We start from the raw sequence: 17,316 nt of genomic DNA, 5'->3' as shown, positions 1-17,316 counted from the left end.
ATGATTTCCTTCTTTATCTCTTTGTGTCAAACAAACAAAAAAAGGATTGCATTTTTCTGTCTTTTTTGTGTGTATTTTCTATAATGATTTAATGCAATTTTATGCCAAGAAAATGTTCAAGTTTTCTTTAAAAAAATCTGAAAACAGATGAGGAATTATGCAGCTCTCTGTATTTATTCATACGAACAGTTTCTGCTCTCAAACAGGAAGCATTTTCATTCTGATATTTAAAAATGAACACAGAAAATCATGAAATTCAACTTCCTATTTTTTTTGTCCAAATATTTCCTCCAAAAAATGCAGTTTAATCATTGATGGATTGTTGCTCCATCAAGAGAGGCCCTTCTGAGTCAACAGACAGTCTGAAATAAACAAAACCTTTGCTATTGATTGCTGTTTGGAGGCTAGCCGTTGTGTGTATTTGAAAGCATGCGAGGAAAGAGATGACACAACCCTGAACTGCACAACTATATTATACACGTGTAGAAGATTGCTATATATTGATTTGATTTAAAATACTGAGTCATTGATTTTGTACAGATTTATTGTTGTGAGTCAAACACATCGTGGAAATGAACACAACTGCCTACACGCTCAGCAGAACTTTGGAATACTACAAGGACAACAAAGTCCATAACCTTGAAATCTCTTATCGCCATGTGAAAGGGAATAATCATTGGACCTTCTAGCTGCCAAACCACAAAAATCTTTCTGAAGAACGTTTTTAGGCAGGATTAGTTCGTGCTGGAGCATCTGACTCCGGACAGAAATATCCTGTCCAGTAATTATGAAGCTAGGACAGATAACACAAAAGGATGTTTAGAATGTGACGAGAAGCAGACTCATCCTTGAAATGTTTAAAATGTCTCATGTCACCGCACTGATATGAACAAGTGCCACGGACTGCCTGTAAGATTATGGGCTATACGGAGAGAAATGAAAAATACAAAATATGCCAAACTTCATGATTCTCCCCACAGGAGCTCAGATCGGAGGATACTGGGAATACTGCTCACAAAATCTCGCATCTGAAAACTGATGTTTTTATTTATTTGGGCTATACCACAGACTGTATAAGAGAACTGGAGTGACTGAGTGTGACGTTGTGCTTAGAAGCTTCTGGCTCCAACCAAGTGAAGTCAAATCGATCGCCATTTTTTTTCCATACAGACGCCATCATGTTGGAGCCAGACGACGTCAGTAAGCAGTGATTGGTCAGAGTCAGGCCGAGTCAATGTTTCTATGGCAACCACTCTTGCCAATCAGGAGGTAGTTTGTTGGAAGTTCACATCCATTCCACTACAAGCAGGTTCGGGAGAATCTGTCAATAAAACATTTCAAATGTGAGACTACTTTCATTTATTGAGGCATCTGATTGGTCGGTTTAAAACTTAAATAACTTTCACTTCAGAAATAATTTCATAAAAAAAAAAGATTAGGATTAGCCACAACATGTTAAAACAGGAAGTAGAGCAATATAGATTATTCTTAATGACTAAGCTGTTTATTTCTCAAATTAAAGTTGTGTGATTTTGGGCTTCTTGGGATGAGTGGGTACTTCCTATTTGGAAATGTTAGAGGGGAGGGGTCACTCAGTCCAGTTTTTATAATTTATATTGATCAAACCCACGATTTTTGATTTTCACAGCTTTTGATGTAATATTATCATTTTATCATAGTTCTACTTTTCTCAGTTTTACACAGCCATGAAAAAAACCCACTTATTTTCAGTAACTAAACATGGTTATGGCTCCAAATGAGACTGTAACACTTTGTTATTGGTATTTTCAACAGGTTTTTGTGGCATTTTTCAGATTGTATAAGAAGAAAATTGATCTCAATTATTTAAATTGTTGAGAATTAGGAGCGGACAAAAAATGCCATTTAAAGGAAAATGTATTTGTGACATAGAAAATGTGCAGGGTTGGGGCATATGCATAAACTTCAAGCTCTCAGCAACGAGGAGGGAAAGTGGGAGTGGGTTTGCTCCATGCCAGTGGTCCCACTCACATTTCAAAGGTGAATTTCTAATGAACTACTGCTGCTCTGCAGAAACTATGTCCTACATGAAACATGTTAATATGCCCTATTAGGCCAAAAGACAGCATGATCATAATTAAAAGACCAGGAATGATTTATAAATAGATCAAAAGATGATTTAAAAAAAATCCTCATGAAGTTTCAGTCTTTTCACAATATCAATGCTGTATTTTAATGTGGTTTATTAAATGTCTGGTGGGTTTATGTGCAAATTAATGCTCTCAAAAGACATTGAGAGGATATTTCACCATACAAAACAGTTTTTCTTATCTTAATAAACAGGGAGTGCAAATTTTTTGGTTTCTTTTATAACGCAACTATGCATGATTATGGAATTTTGGGAATCACAGAGAAAAGTTCAGATTCTGAGCTCTGCATTCATTTAGTTGTGTTTCTGAGCTCAAAACATGATAAAGCTAACATCCAACTGGATCACAAACAACTGAAGAAGCAAGACGCATTGAAGGACAACAGTCAGAGGGCAATCGTTCAGTTACAGCAAATACACAGGAGCAACAAAGGCAGCCAAGGATCCCAACATTTACACTCATTCATGTTATGCTCTTTTATGTTGCATAGCTGACAAAGAAAAAAGACATTTCCTTCACATTGATAAATAATATACAAGTTGATATGTGTTTCTCATGTTTAGTACAGGTCAGTCTATCAATGTTGATGAAAGTTTCTGCTTTATTACTTGTATAAGTGAACAAACAATTATCGTTCAGCTTTTGTTCTTCATATGTTCTAGTTGGTGATTTATTCTTTTTCTCCAGAGGTAATTTAATAGTAGTATTATCATGTTTAGTTACATTTTTATATTTTTCTGTGAGTTTTTCATCTTACAGCTGAATTGATCAAAGACGAAAACTTGGCTGCACCTATGCTGCTGCTACTTTTTCTTTTACTTTCCACAGGATCCTAACTTTGACATTTTTTTTTTACGTTTCTTAAGTCCAATGTGGTTGTTGTTCTGTCTCACTGGTACTGGTTCTGGAAGTCCCCATTCTCATAATGTTCCTCTTCTTCCTGCATAGTCACCCCTCTCTTCTTTTTCCAGCCCAGTTTTCTACCAGATGAATTGTCTGTTGTTCCATAACTCCTTTTGGGAGCCAACGCATTCTCCATGTTGAGCTCCGACTCTTCGGCCAGCTCGTCTTCATCAATAATGCCGCACTTATCCTCGCTCAAGCTCTCGGGATTGGCCCAGTCCTGCTGCTCTCCTGAAGCAAAGATTGCGTAGAAGATGACCCCTGAGTAATGCACCATGGAGGCAATAACAAAGACATGCTGCCACTCCAGACGAGTCTGTGGGGAGAAGGAAAGGATGTCCAGTTAGTGTCTGAAAAACCCGTCTTTCAGAGATTCACCCTTGAAGTAAGACTGTAAACAAAACCTTAGTTGGAAAAGTTGACATTCAGATCATGAGATCAAAATCAGTTAAGCTGATTAAAATGTCGTTGTATTTTTGGAGAATGAAAACCTATTTTTAAACTATGAGATGTGAAATGTATAAAACAAACTCAGAAGTAAAGATATGCAGATTTTTTTTAGTTTTTCAAACTAAATGCTAAAGAGTTTTTGTTTTAATAATAAATCTAGCATATTTTAAAAGAGTGAAGATTTTTTTGTTTGAGTTTTTGTAAGAAAATAATCACACAGTTTGTAAAGACGAAACCCAACTGTCAGTTTGATATTTCCAAGACTCACATTTTCACAAAATAGGAGGTCTTAGATTCGTGTTACAAAGGGTGAGTATCAAAATGAGTAAACATGTTACACAATATAAATAAAATACAAACAGAGAAGTTTGGATACGTATAAAATCAGAAAGTGAGAAGCCAAACAGGAGATTCTACAGACAATCATGAGTTTGTTATGCTGTTTTTGTACGTTGATGCTTTTTTCTTTAACTCTTTTGTGTCTGTGTGAATAGTTATTACATGATTGACGTGTTAAAATATATATATAAAATACCATAAGTTGGGGGTGGAAATTAATGCATTTTTTATTCAATTTTCTTCTTTTTTGAGCACTTTATCACTTTCTATTTATAATGTTTATCCTAATATTTAAGTATTTCATTTTGTTTTGAAAATATAAGGAAATCAAATCTAACCACCAGCAATTGGAAGCATCAGCATTCATCTCATAGAAACACCCATCACTGCCCGTCTGTCTCAATTAAAACATTAAAATTCCATTATCTATACATAAGGTTTCTTAATCAAAATCACACTATTTTACAGAAATGTTTACACCCCAGAAATAAGAAAAATTGCAATTCTCAGAGAACTGAAAATAATCAAATATGTTTATATTTAAATGATAATAACGTCCAATTAAAAATGGACTCAGAAAACCTGCATGGAGATTCTCCCAAAAAATATTTCACATGCACAAGTGTGGTTGCCAGCCCTCATCTGGACAACTGTCTTTAACAAAATCAATTAAAAATGAAGCTGCATTTCCTCTGAACTCCTCTGAACATCAAAGAAAAGAAAAAGGCCCATTTGTCTGATAGCTGTGGTATGCGTCTGTTAGCTCAGTGGATCCATAGTGCAATGGAAACAGATCCACTGCAGGAAGATGATTTGGGTCTGTCAAAGTTGCAGAGTTTGCCCAAACTTAAATGCACTGGATTGACTAGATGTAAATAACCAAATCTGACCTTATTATCGCTATCATATTATTAGAACTGTGTTTTGAATTTTGTTTCTCACTAATTTTGACTTGTGAGAGCATTCATTTGCACATTTTATTCGGTCATTGACACACCCAAAAGTGTTTTATTTTTTTTTTGCAAAATGAAATTATTGAATGCATCTATTTTTTCCACTGGTGATTCAGCAGATTTGGTTACATTATAACTGACACTGATATGGGGGATTTTAGAGAAATAAAAATACAGTTTAAAATAATTTTCAATAAAAAATATTGCACACCTTGTTTTTAGTCAAAGCTCCAACAATCAAGGGACACACCATTCCAGAAAGAGTTCCCACTCCGTTAGAAATTCCCATCAAAATGCTGGCATAGCGAGGAGCAATGTCCAGATGGTTGACATTGAAACCTAAAAATACAACATACATGCACATGCTTGATACACATGCTAGAAACACAGTTTAGCCTCAAATTCTTTCATATTTAATAATGCTAACAGTAAATGGGCATGTTTAGGTTGCTTTGACGACAGTTTAATGAAAGATAAATTTGGTCAAACAATGAAGTTTCATTTTGTAAATCTGTTGAGAAAAATACCTGAAATAGCGAAGCCACTAAAGCCCACAGCCAGCACCAGGAAAGAAATGGCGACCCCTCGAGTGTGGGAGAATCCAACCACCAACAGCAAAGTGGCCTCCATCCCGAAACCTGACAGAAACATGAGCATTAGTTTATACAGGTAAGAGTTTAAAATCAAAAGTGATCAAACTTTGATAAGAAGTAAACTAAAAACCTCTCAGATTACAGAATAAACCTGCAATAAAAGGGTGCAAAAAAGGACATCATCCTAGGATAGTTCAGCACACTTTGATCAAATGAGTTGAGAATGTGAAAATGCTCTTGTTTGGCTCTCCAAACAGAGAGAACTGGATCAGATCCCTTGGGTTGTGGTCAGCTTAATGAGTTTCTGTAGCGCAAACAGTGGGACTACCAACTGATTAAAGTGTGTCCTAAATGAAACAATCTTTTACATTTACCAAAGTTAAACCGCCAACAAAACAAACAACAAAGATGAAGATTATCAATCCTAATGCGAAAAGCTTTTAATCCTAAATATTGACCGTTACACTCATACTTTTGTGCATGATTTCTGTCAGCACCAAGTAACAAAAAGGAAAAGCGTGATTAATCAACAGTATTCCAACTAAGATTACATATATTTATCAGTTAAAGCAGACCATCATTGCTCATGAGAATGGCATTAAACAAGTTGGTAGGATCAGGGTCATTAACTAAACAGTGGGTACTAATGTTGACAGTGTTAAGACCAGCATACCTCCACAGTTCATGAGCTTCCTCACATTTGTGGTTGACATGATCTTCTTACTGCGCAGGAAGTCTGCCAGCTGTCCGCCAATGGGAACAACAATGGTCATGACCATGTGGGGAACAGCAGACAGGAGCCCCACCTACAAGTTATTCACACGTTCAAGACAGTTAGCTAAAAACTGAGTCCATGTTGGTAATCATTTACAAGTCTACTAATTAGAGTTTAACAAGAAAATGTTGACAGTTAATCAAAAATATATTAAAAAATTACTGTGGTTTAAAGGACAAATACAAATGTAAAAAATTGAAGAAATAAATTAATTAATCAATTAGATCATGGCAGACGAGATCAACTGAATAAGATCAAAAAAGAGAGGAAATTTAAAAAAAAGATTTGAGGATTCATAGAAATAAATCTACTTAAATACAGAGAAAATGAGGAAAAATACAGAAGTGACCTTCCAGAGAACCGACTTAACTGGCTGCCTTAAACATATCTGAGGGCTTGAGGTAAAAAAACAAATATGGTAAAGGAACACAGCAAAAATTTGAGTTCCACTGAACAAGACAAGTTTCTATTGTAATCAAACCATCAATGAAATAAAACATAAACAAAGCTAGGCACAAATGGGTTTGCCTCAACCACTCACACTTTAACATAGGGAGAAAAACTGTATTCTGAAGGACAAATGTGAAAAATGAAGTGAAACGATTTAAGTAGAGTTTTCACTCCCCAACTCAACAATGTTTCCAAAATGGGGGGGCGTAAAGCAAAGTTAGTTTTGTTGAGTCTATCCATAAAACCATCAACTGCCAATCAAAAAAAAAGTCAGTGTTATGCAAGACTTTCAGCTAAATAAATAAATGAAAACAGCAAATATATAAATTTTTTAAAAATTACTTCTGCCCAATTGACATAAATAGAAAATATTGCAACAAACTTAAAAAATTGTCTGCTGGTTAAACTTTCCTTTTAAACATTGGAGGCAATAGGAATTAATTTTTCTTTCTACAACCAGCCTCCAGTGGTCACCTGAGGAACTGCAACATTTGGTTTTTCCAGACTGACTTCAAACTGGGACAAGCTGTATTTTTCACTGCTCTACAATCATATTTATGACACAAGCTGTGAGCCATTTTAATAAACCAAAAATCAATGTTTTTTTAGAGGCAATTTGAAAAAAATAATAAAGGCTATTGAATAATGGGACCTAATTTGTCAGTAACATACTGCAGTTTTTTTAAACACTCAGGCCAACCTTGCTAATGGGGAAGCCGAACACTTCCTCAAAATATGCCGGCTGGCTGATGAGTAGCAGGTAAAAGGTCCAGCTGCGGCAGAAGTTTGCCACGATGATTGCATACACAGGCATGGAGGTAAAAAATCGACGCCATGGAGTTCTGAATTTCTATGATTGGAGAACAGATGTGTGTTAGTTTTGTCATGAATGTTTTACAGTCAAATCAATCAACGTTATCTTGGCACACCTCAGTTACACTCAGTTGGTTGACCGTCTCACCAATGGCGGCCTCGATGTACAGCCTCTCCTCCTCTGTGATCGTGGGATGGTCAGCAGGACTTCCATAGGCCAACAACAGCCACATCACATACCACATGATCCCAAAAACACCTTGTAAATGAGATAAAAAACAAAAAAAAACAGAGAAATGAATTTGTACCAGTGTGCTTGAAGATAGTTGTCTTAATTTGTGCAGCATCTTGGGCACAGGACAGTTTTATTATTTCAAGCACAGGCCCCCTCTGGACCAATCATTTTCATTATTAAAAATGGAGCCAGCGTGACTCACAAGGGCGAGACAGGAAAATGTTAATTTACATCAATAAATCAAAATTTCTTATCACCGCTAAATCCGACTGGTCTTTTATTAAAACATGCTTGCCAATGTGTGACAACTGTGTAACTGTTAATCATTTTAATCAAACTGAAATGCAGTTCTGATAAAGTTTTGAATACTAAAGTGTTCAAATTAAAGCTGCAAGTAGAAATCGTGCTACACAAGATTTATGTCAATCTCTCTTGATGGCAGTAAACATTATATTTAATTCCAAACCTAAAAAGAGTAAACTGTATTGCATATTCAAAAACCCTTATGATTAAATTAAATAAAGTATTAATAAACGTATGGACTGTGGCTCTTTTGAATGTAATTTCCTGTAAATAAACATAATCTTACAGAATTTACTTAATTTCATTTTTAAAGTTCACCTTTTGAAATCAGATTAATCTGGATAAATCATAAAAGTGCAGAGTCTTTAGCTCTTTGATCAAAATTAAGGGATCGGTTAGACAATCACATGATTTATGAGACTGTTTGAATAAAACATGTTGCTAAAAATAGCCTCTCACTGTCCTCAACTTAAATTATTTTAAATGTTGGAAGTAAAACATATTCCAGCTTCAATTTTTTTCTTGCTTTCTGTATAAAAACCTATAATGGTATTCTATTTTAATGACAAATTCAAAATTTTTTCTCTACTTGAAATTTGAGTGAACAGTTTTACCACTGGGGGCGCTGCTGTAGCCCCTCAGAGGTGAAATTTGCAGTAGGCATGCTTTTTTTTTGGGGGGGGGGGGGGGGGGGGTTATACATCTTCTAGCGTTCATTCACACAAACAAAACAAAGAAAAAATAAATATGTGAGAAATTTAAAAGTCGAAATTAATGAGCAACAAAATTCAAAACACAGTTCTGAGCCAGAACAGAAATGGTGATAAAGAATAAAAAAAAAGACAAATAGACATCGTCTTGTTTGTCTTCTTTTCTTACCATAAATATAGAAGACTGATGGCCAGCCGACATACTGAACGAGCACTCCAGCCAGAGGCATGGCGATCACTGCGCCTGCGTAGGATCCTGGGAAAAAGCAGGTCTCATCCTCAGTCTTTCTCCTTTAGATCTTTATTTCACTGTCATAAAAAATCTTTTCACGTTCCACCATCCATTTTAGAAGAACATAAACACTCACCTGAGCACAGGTGTCAGCTCAACAGACTGAATGACGGAAATATTTCACACTAGTTGGTTTTAAGGCATAAGTATGCGTGTGAACACTATCTGTTTTGTGTACATGTCGACAGGTGGACATTTTTGCAACTAACAAGTGTGTTTATAACATTTGAGTGTGTGTGTGGACAGGCTCCGCCCTTTTTTTTTTGGTTTTTTTTTACATTTGAACCTTACCATAATGATTAACAACCAGTAAACTTGTTGCTTTATGCTGCTTCATGGTCTTATCCCCTTTCCCCTCCTATTATCACCCCCTACCCCCCCTCTCTCTAACGTCCCTCTTTCTTCTTCCCCTCTTTCCTTTTCCGTCCGGTCCAACACCAAAGATTTTCAGACATGTTTGAAATTAATAAAGTTTGGCCTCAATTACAAAAGGGGTTTATTCAGACATACCTTTGGTTTGTCTGAAGATTAATAACCCCTCTTGTTAAAGTAAAATATGTCCAACCCAAGAGGCCCTCAGCTCTCATCTGTCTGCCTAGCTGTTGGACAGGACAAGTTGAAAAAAAAAAAAAAAAAAAAAAAAAAAAAAAAAAAAAAAAAAAAAAAAAAAAAAATGTGCTGTATCTCCATACAGACATGCTTTTAATGCTCAGTTTTACTGTCATTAGCACTACCTATTCACACAAGGGTGTCTTAGTGTGTCTTTCCCTTTCTGACAGCTACTTAAAACAGAGTTGTTTCCAATGGGGAGGAGAGCATAGAGAGCTTTTTGGACAGCAGGCAGAGTGACACTTCCATTCAGGGGAATGAAGGGAGAACCTTCCTTAGAGAACGCAAGAGCTGTTTTTTTTACAGACAACGTCAAGAAGGTTTTGATTCATAGGTTGTCATGGTACCACTTTTAATGTGCATTTCATGTTCAACAGAAGCAGAAGTGTACCTGAAAAACAAAGGAGCTCTTGAGTCCATTTGCTGAACCTGACTTGTTTGACTCAGCAGGTCTGTTTGTGTCAGTAAAAGGATTTACTCTTTAAAAATAACCAAAGGTGGAATTTACCACAGAAAGATGTAGTGGCCAGTCGGCTCCGTTCAAGCGGAGGCGCCCATTTAGCCCATAGCCCATGGCATGCTGGGTAGGTGACACCCTGGTACAGACAAGGTGGAAGACGACGTGAGTCAAAGTCATGATTGAACAGAAATAAATCTAGAATTTTTACTTTGCAGAACACAATTTCTTCTGTAATATGAAAATAAATGTTTGATATCTGCAGGCTATCCAGAAAATAACTTTCCTTACAATCTCAAAGCAAAAAAATTATAATTTTGGATATGCAGGTGATCAATGACATATTTTTATTTGTTTATCTGAATACAAATGCTTGTTTTGTTTTCTGCTTCATTTTACTTTTTTTTTGGTGTTTGGGGTCCTGCTTGCCTAAAATATGCTTTTTCATTTATGTCAGAACACCGTGTTTTCTTTTAACCACACCTCTACCAAGCCCTGCAGGATGCGAACGAACAAGACGCAGCCATAGTGCACCCTTGCTGCTGATGGGATGAACATATTCAGCACTGATGTCAGGAAAATGGCAGCTCCAAAGACCCTGTAGGAAAAGAAAAACAGGATTCCATAAGTGTGTTTAAAACAGGATTAAGTTGATCCCTAACAGTATTCATTAAACATTTATAGAAAGTGCTTTTCTTCTTAAAGCCTCTGCAGCTTAAACCTTGGATAATGACAGGAAAGAGGATCCTAGTTCGACTAATTAGTCAGTTTTCCACCAAACAAGATCGAAAAGGGGATTATTGTTCCATGCTTTCAGGAAAAAGCTCTCGTGTTCTCAGACTGCAGGTGTAGCTGGGATTTGTCCGATTTATAAAGTGGAATGAGAGGCAGAGCGCTGAGCTCTCCAGGTGAAACAACTGAGGAGGCACACTTTTTACCAATATGCTTAGCCTTTTGCTTTCCTTTTTATTCAGCAAGTATAGCTTCCTTGACCTGTTCATTTAGTCATGTTGCAGTTATTGGCTTAGACAGCTAAAATCCCAGGATGAAGCAGACAACTTTCCACCTTCTCCTAAAATACTCCATATATACACTTTTTAAAATCTTTTCACTTGTATTTTCTTTTTTGCCTTCCAGTTGGTCAAACATGTTGAGTCTCAGTCCCTTAGTTTAGTTCTCCTGAGTGTTTGTTTACACCTGATATGATTAAACTGAATTTGAACAAAACCGGGCTGAAATTGTTTTGAACTTTTTTGTGATCATACAAAAAATTGATGGAATTAAACCATCTGCACTCTTCAAATTAATTTTATCTTACATATTTATTTATTTCAATGGTACTTACGATTGACAAACAGAGTTAAGCCTAAAATTAAACCTCGATTGCAGTCAACATTTTTTTTAATAGTTTTACATGTTTGATCCAATATTTTTCTAGTTTTGACCATCAATTATTTCCTCACAAATGTCATCATCTTACCATAAATAAATGAGCGGTTTTAGTTTTTATGTATTTTTTATTTATTTAGATTGCTATTTTACCTACTATTTTTCTATTTTACTATTATTCATTTTATTATGTAAAGCACTTCTGGATGCATTTTAGTAGGAAATGTTCAATATAAATAAAGTTGTTTTTAATTTAAAGAATATTTAACTTTTCAATTGAAGCCACTCCCATGATAATGTAATAATTAACTTTAAATTTAATTTAACTTAAAAATAGTTATTAACTTTTTCTTCTTGACTGAAAGTGCTAGTTTTATATGATTTAAAATTCAGACACAACAGACCAGCTTCTGAGCGCTGCTGCAGGAGGAAGATATTGACAGGCTGTGTGACTGTCAAAGTATTGCAGTCAGCCTCATAATGAGACAGATCTCCCTCCTCTGCCACTCACTGACTGAGATAAAGACATTCACAAATTTCTGCTCCATCGAGATCGTGAAGCAGGACTCCCCTCCGTTTTTCTTCCAGAGCCTCAAACCTCTGTCCTACTTTTTTTCCAAAACAGTGTGTAAGTGACACTTGTAATATTCCAGCGGCTGCTGTTTCACAGAGAAATCAGAGGCAGGATCTTTCATTATTAACTCTGTCAGTGATGCGTCCTCTTTTCCTGTGAAGCTTTTATTACAGGACCGTTATCTGCTCCATCAGCACCACTCACCATGCCCAACAGCTTTAACCCCTTCACCACCCTTTTGTATTTAATCCATTCAGTCTTTTCTTCCTTTTGAATGCACTTAATTGTGCTAATCCTAAACTAAAAGATGCCCTGACTGTGTTTAGTGGAACTTCACAACTGATAAAGGCAAACTGCAACAGTTAGGTGACAAAATAGGTCAAAGGAGAGCAACGGAGTTCTTCACATACAGGGAAATAAGTCAAAAAGGTCACACTGAACTGTCACAATAAAATACAAACACAAAAAAAATGTCTTCAATAGCATATAACCTGTTTGCAGACAGCTTGTTTGCTATGAATCCTCCGGGGATTTGAGTAACAATGTAGCCCCAGAAGAAGGAGCCGTGGATCAGCCCCACGGTCTCCGGGTCCCAGTTAAACTGAGCTCTCTGCAGAGGAAGAAAGAGCAGCACCGCAACTCATTTTAAAGATAGGATTTTAATTCAAAATGCACTTCTGTCCTTTGAATCAACATGGACAGGATCGACATTGATTTTGTTCTGAAAAGACATGAAATTATTAGAAATTGGATCATGAGCAAAATGTTGTAGTTTTAAATCAAAATAAAACTTTTTACCATTATAAATTCTAAAAAGAAAAAACACTGCTTAGCTCTGCAAAATAGTATGTAGAGTATTACAAAATCCAAGCAGTTATTGGTAAGTTCAAAACACAAATTCAACTTTAGATTTTGTAAAAATCCATAGATGAGCAAAAGATCACAGTTTGCTGAAACAGAGTTGAAAAGCTTTCCAGTACTTTGTTAAAAGTTAAGGACGGTGGAAAACATTTGTCTTTGATAAAAATCTAAAAAAAATAGTGGAGTGAATAAGTCATTAAATGAGTGTGAACCAAGATCCTTTAAGGATCTCGTGAATCAAAAGGGATCAACAGTTGAGCTCAAGCAAATGTTTGAAGTTAGATCTGAAAATGATGAAGTGAGAGTTGAGCCAAAACCAAACTCCACTAGTGCAAAATAAATCATTTTTTCAAGATGCATAAAGGTGAGACTCTAGAGAAACAGCTTCCCATGTTCTAACACATCCAAGTTTATCCAAAATAATGGGAGTCACTAAGGAGACAATGTGTTATCATCCCTGTCAGTCAACACGTAATCCCTAAATCTGAGCAATCTGAATATAATTAACGTTCAAGGTTTTTGCATTTATAGAAGTTTTCTTTCTTGATTAAACAGCATCAATGAGGAAAGTCCCCAGACATCCTCCATCACAAATGTTTATCACAAACAAAGTGTCTGACCGTCACTGTGGGGATTCTTGGAATCCGCCAAAGATTAAACAACATTTTAATTGCTTTCTATTAATAAAAGATCAAAATAATCTAAAAAAAAACATTATTAATGCCCGTTCTTTAAAAATAAATATTTAAAATATACCCATCACTCAAGTGTTACATGTCCTTTTTTCTTAACATTTGGAAATAATGAAGAAAATATTTTAGTTTTTTTTCTATTTTAGATTAAGTATTAAACAAATCCTTCAAGATCTACTAAATGTCCAGGTCTTGGGATTTATTTTAAAAATTAAACTGTAGTGTTTAGTGCTTAATGCGAGGTATCTAATTACCTGAAGCACAGGAGTCCCATTAATGTACACAGTGTTGTTGTTCACCATCTCCACAATGGCCACACCAAGGTTGCATCGAATGCCAAAAGAGATGCAAAAGCCCAGACCGCTGAGGATGGCAATGATGTAGCGCTTAGGCAGGCCGCCACAGCTGCAGTCCAGCAGGGGCGCCGGACGTGGAGCTGACGCCACGGGACGACCATCCTCTGTCAGCTCAAAGTTGTCCTCGTTCTCAACATTGCTACCATCAATTTTTCTGAGGAGCACACAAAAACAATGGTCTGGATTTAAATTCTTCTTTAAGTTTACTTATTCAAGCATTAAAATTCTTTGAAGTTTCGCATCATAAAATGAAGAAAGATAAGGCAGTGCATGAATAAAACAACACTTGGCAGGAGAGTGACAAGGTAAAAGATCACTGAACTAAAGTTCTTGAATTTCTGTTCCACCTGCTCTAATGTGATCTGCTTTGGACTCATTAGTTCTTAGGCAGGGTGTTCAAAATAAGAGCATCTACCTGGTGACAGCAGATGGATTATTATGTCTGGAAGCACATAGATGTTTTTGAACTAAAAAAAGGCAATTTTTTCCATTTTATCTTGTGAAAAAAAATGTATATTTACATGCTGTAATAAAATATGACTATGTAGAAAAAATACATAATTATAGCAACAAAAGCCCAATAGTGTCAATAATAGATTACTGCAATGTAGATAAATTCACTTTGTGCAGCCTTTGACAAATAATGTTTTTATGATACTCAAGTTAGGTCACGATAAAATGGAATCATTTCTGTGCCATCAACATCATTAAAAGGAAGCCATGCATTTTTTCAACATCATGTAAGAAAGTACAAGCACTGAAAAAGTCCTTTTACAGGAAATTGTCTACGCAGTCCTTTATCTCCACTGCAACAGTTTTTCATATGTTTGGAGGCATTGCTGGCATTTAAAGACCCACACCTCCTCTGTGAAATATGTATCAGATATGAAAAATGCATTCATGTCCTGAAATAAAACATTTGATTGCATCACTGGGATGCCAAGAATCAAATATTTAGTAATCTTTGGGATCTCTGAGAACTCTCCAGCTAATATTCGTCACAGCAGCTCTCTTTACGTCCTCTTACTTGAATGTCTGAAGCGATGGCGACAAAAAGAAAACCAGTGCGGGGTACATCCCACTATCATATACGGTATTTTTTAGGCAAAATGCATAGATTTCTTTCTTGTCTTAGAAGTTTTAACTGACATTGTGCCTCACCTCTGCAGCTTTCCCAGAGAATCCCCAACCGAGTTCTTCACCTCCTCCTTCCCAGGTTTGAACACCTGTTCTTTCAAGCTTCCTAAACCAAAAGGCATTTTTTCCTCTGGTTTCTTTTTGCGTAATAAAACTTTTTTTTTTTTAAATCCCCAAACGATCCCTATTGCAGACAAGTTGATCCTAGGAACGGAACAAACATCCACTAAAGGCTGTTCCTCATTTTCTTAATTTGTGGCACTGGGTCTTGGCTCCACCAGCCAGGGGTGCCAAATGTCCCTGAAAGTTGACAAGGACTTCTCCACCTTTCGGATAAGAAGAAGTGAGGGAAGTGTGCAAAAATTTAGCGAGACTTAACTCGATTCATCTCCAAAGGATGCATCCAGGAGCTGGTGAAAGAGTAGAGTCCAGATTTCAGTCCTGAGGCATTGTGATCTCCCATCTGTCTCCAGCTGAACTGAACAAGCCTCCGAGAACTCCTCTCCATCTCATAACTCATTCATTCCTGGTGAGTAGGGGCAGGGGTAGCTGGGGTTTTTTCAGACACTGTCCCTCAATTTTACACATCACAATCTTTATCATCTCTCCCTATCCGCCACTTTAACCAATTGAGTTTTATGGCGGTCCAGAAGATATAAACCACTGAAATATTCATGAATTCCCTATGTTGCATTGAGAAGAGACCCGAGGAGCATAACTGCTGTGGAGTAAAAATGGAGTAAGTGTAATCTAAGACAGAGCCATCGAGTTCTAAGCTTACACCATCGTTCCCTGCCTGCCTATCCATGTCAGGCTTTTGCTTTTCCATGTTTAAAAGTATCTGTGTATTTATATTTCCATCGTGAATAATATCTGATCTTCTATTTACAGACCAATTTTCATACTAATAAGCATATGTCTAAACTGCATTTTTGGGTCAGCAAAAACATACTTATATACAAATATAAAATCTCAACCAAGCTAAGTCCTGTGAGTAATCATTAAACCAGTCTGATGAAACTTGGTTTAATATTTGATTTTTTAATGTTTGATATTAAAATGAATCTGATTGTTAGATTATATTTTAAATATAGGGCTCCTACAGATCCACATTTTGCAGATAATCATTTACAGATAAAGTAATCAAAACTGCTAAATATGAACAATACATCATCGCAAAAGACCATATTTTGAATGTAAACCAACTAAAATGTTCATTTAATTTGACAATAAAAAAGCAACAAAGTATACATCATGCTTTTTAAGCCTTTCCTGCCATCTAGTGGTAGCAGGGTGGAAGTGATCAGTGTGCTCAGTATGCAGTTTCGTTGAAGACAGACATTTTTGTTTGCAGTTTTTTCTCACCTAATCACAAAGAAATGTTTAAAACTAAAAAAACAAGCATAATTTGAGTTTATTATTAACAGTTTATTATTAACTTAAATAAGCGTGACTGTAGTGCAGAGGTGGGGCTGTCGACCTCTGATTGGAATATTTTTATTCCGCCTTGCTTGTCCATCTGTTGAAGTGTCCTTGGGCAGGACACTGAACCCCTCATTGCTCCTGGTGGTTGGGGTCGGTGCCAGTGTAATGCAGTCTGAAACCTTATAGAACCAGGAAAACAAAATAATAAAGTTGCTGTTTCTAATTTTAGTATTTACAGATAGCCCATTAAAATAAATTACAAAGGAATTTCCTAAAACCCTTTTTACATCAAGGTTTTTATTTATGCCAAGACTAAAAGAGATGGAAGGCATCTTTTTTGCATTTGTACTTTGTAGGCCTACTGATATTCTACTGGAGGTCCAACAAGTATCGGATGTCCATTATTACAATATTTGATTCCTTTTTTTGTTCATATAGCACTGAATCTGTCATATTGTATCATTACTTTTAGAATTGTGTGCTAAATAAAATCGTTTACAGCATTCTCTGGATTTTCATCTTGCCTCCACAATGATATCTTTGATATTCTAAGTTGTAGCCCATTAAAAAAATAATTTTAAATGGGTCAACATAAACATTTCGGTTTTTATTTGCAGATTTTATTGAAGCAAATGTTGCAGTAATGATACTTCTGAAGTAAATGATAACAAAAAAGACAGTTGCAGCCAACTGTAGTTTACTGCGATACGTTTTTTTGTTGGTTTCATAATTTTACTAAGTTAAAAATAAAAGAACGTTTTTAGACAGAAAGAAAAAACTCTTGGTGGCCCTGTAGGCTACAGCCAGGGGTAGTTGGCCCTGTTAGGAAAAAAAAAAAAAAAAAAAGTTGGCCCTGTTAGGAATACACTTT

At 36.0% G+C, this 17,316-nt stretch overlaps 1 protein-coding gene across 1 annotated transcript; it reads right to left on the bottom strand.

Annotated features, from left to right (window-relative positions):
• Window positions 1-526: 526 nt before the first annotated feature.
• LOC101165727 (vesicular glutamate transporter 3) lies at window positions 527-17,230 on the bottom strand. Its single transcript, XM_011476605.3, has 12 exons — window positions 15,045-17,230; window positions 13,782-14,037; window positions 12,466-12,584; window positions 10,495-10,609; window positions 10,063-10,150; window positions 8,823-8,909; window positions 7,522-7,664; window positions 7,293-7,442; window positions 6,041-6,173; window positions 5,302-5,412; window positions 4,986-5,113; window positions 527-3,348 (listed from the first exon to the last, which is right to left on the bottom strand). Exons 1-12 carry the CDS (start codon window positions 15,140-15,142, stop codon window positions 3,019-3,021), a joined length of 1,758 nt encoding a protein of 585 aa, XP_011474907.1. The 5' UTR covers window positions 15,143-17,230; the 3' UTR covers window positions 527-3,018.
• Window positions 17,231-17,316: the final 86 nt, after the last annotated feature.

Source organism: Oryzias latipes, chromosome 6 (genome assembly GCF_002234675.1).
Source record: "Oryzias latipes chromosome 6, ASM223467v1".
NCBI lineage: Eukaryota > Metazoa > Chordata > Actinopteri > Beloniformes > Adrianichthyidae > Oryzias > Oryzias latipes.
The sequence above is the reverse complement of the archived record's forward strand: the minus strand, read 5'-3'. Positions and strand labels throughout refer to the sequence as shown.

Bases quoted from the DNA above. Each gene is read 5' to 3' on its own strand.
- LOC101165727 (XM_011476605.3), bottom strand. From the start codon at position 15,142: ATGCCTTTTGGTTTAGGAAGCTTGAAAGAACAGGTGTTCAAACCTGGG. The intron at 8,910-10,062 runs GTAAATTCCACC...GCTTTTTCCCAG, and splicing joins GGCCACTACATCTTTCTGTG to GATCCTACGCAGGCGCAGTG. The intron at 5,413-6,040 runs GTATGCTGGTCT...TGTTTCTGTCAG, and splicing joins GAAGCTCATGAACTGTGGAG to GTTTCGGGATGGAGGCCACT.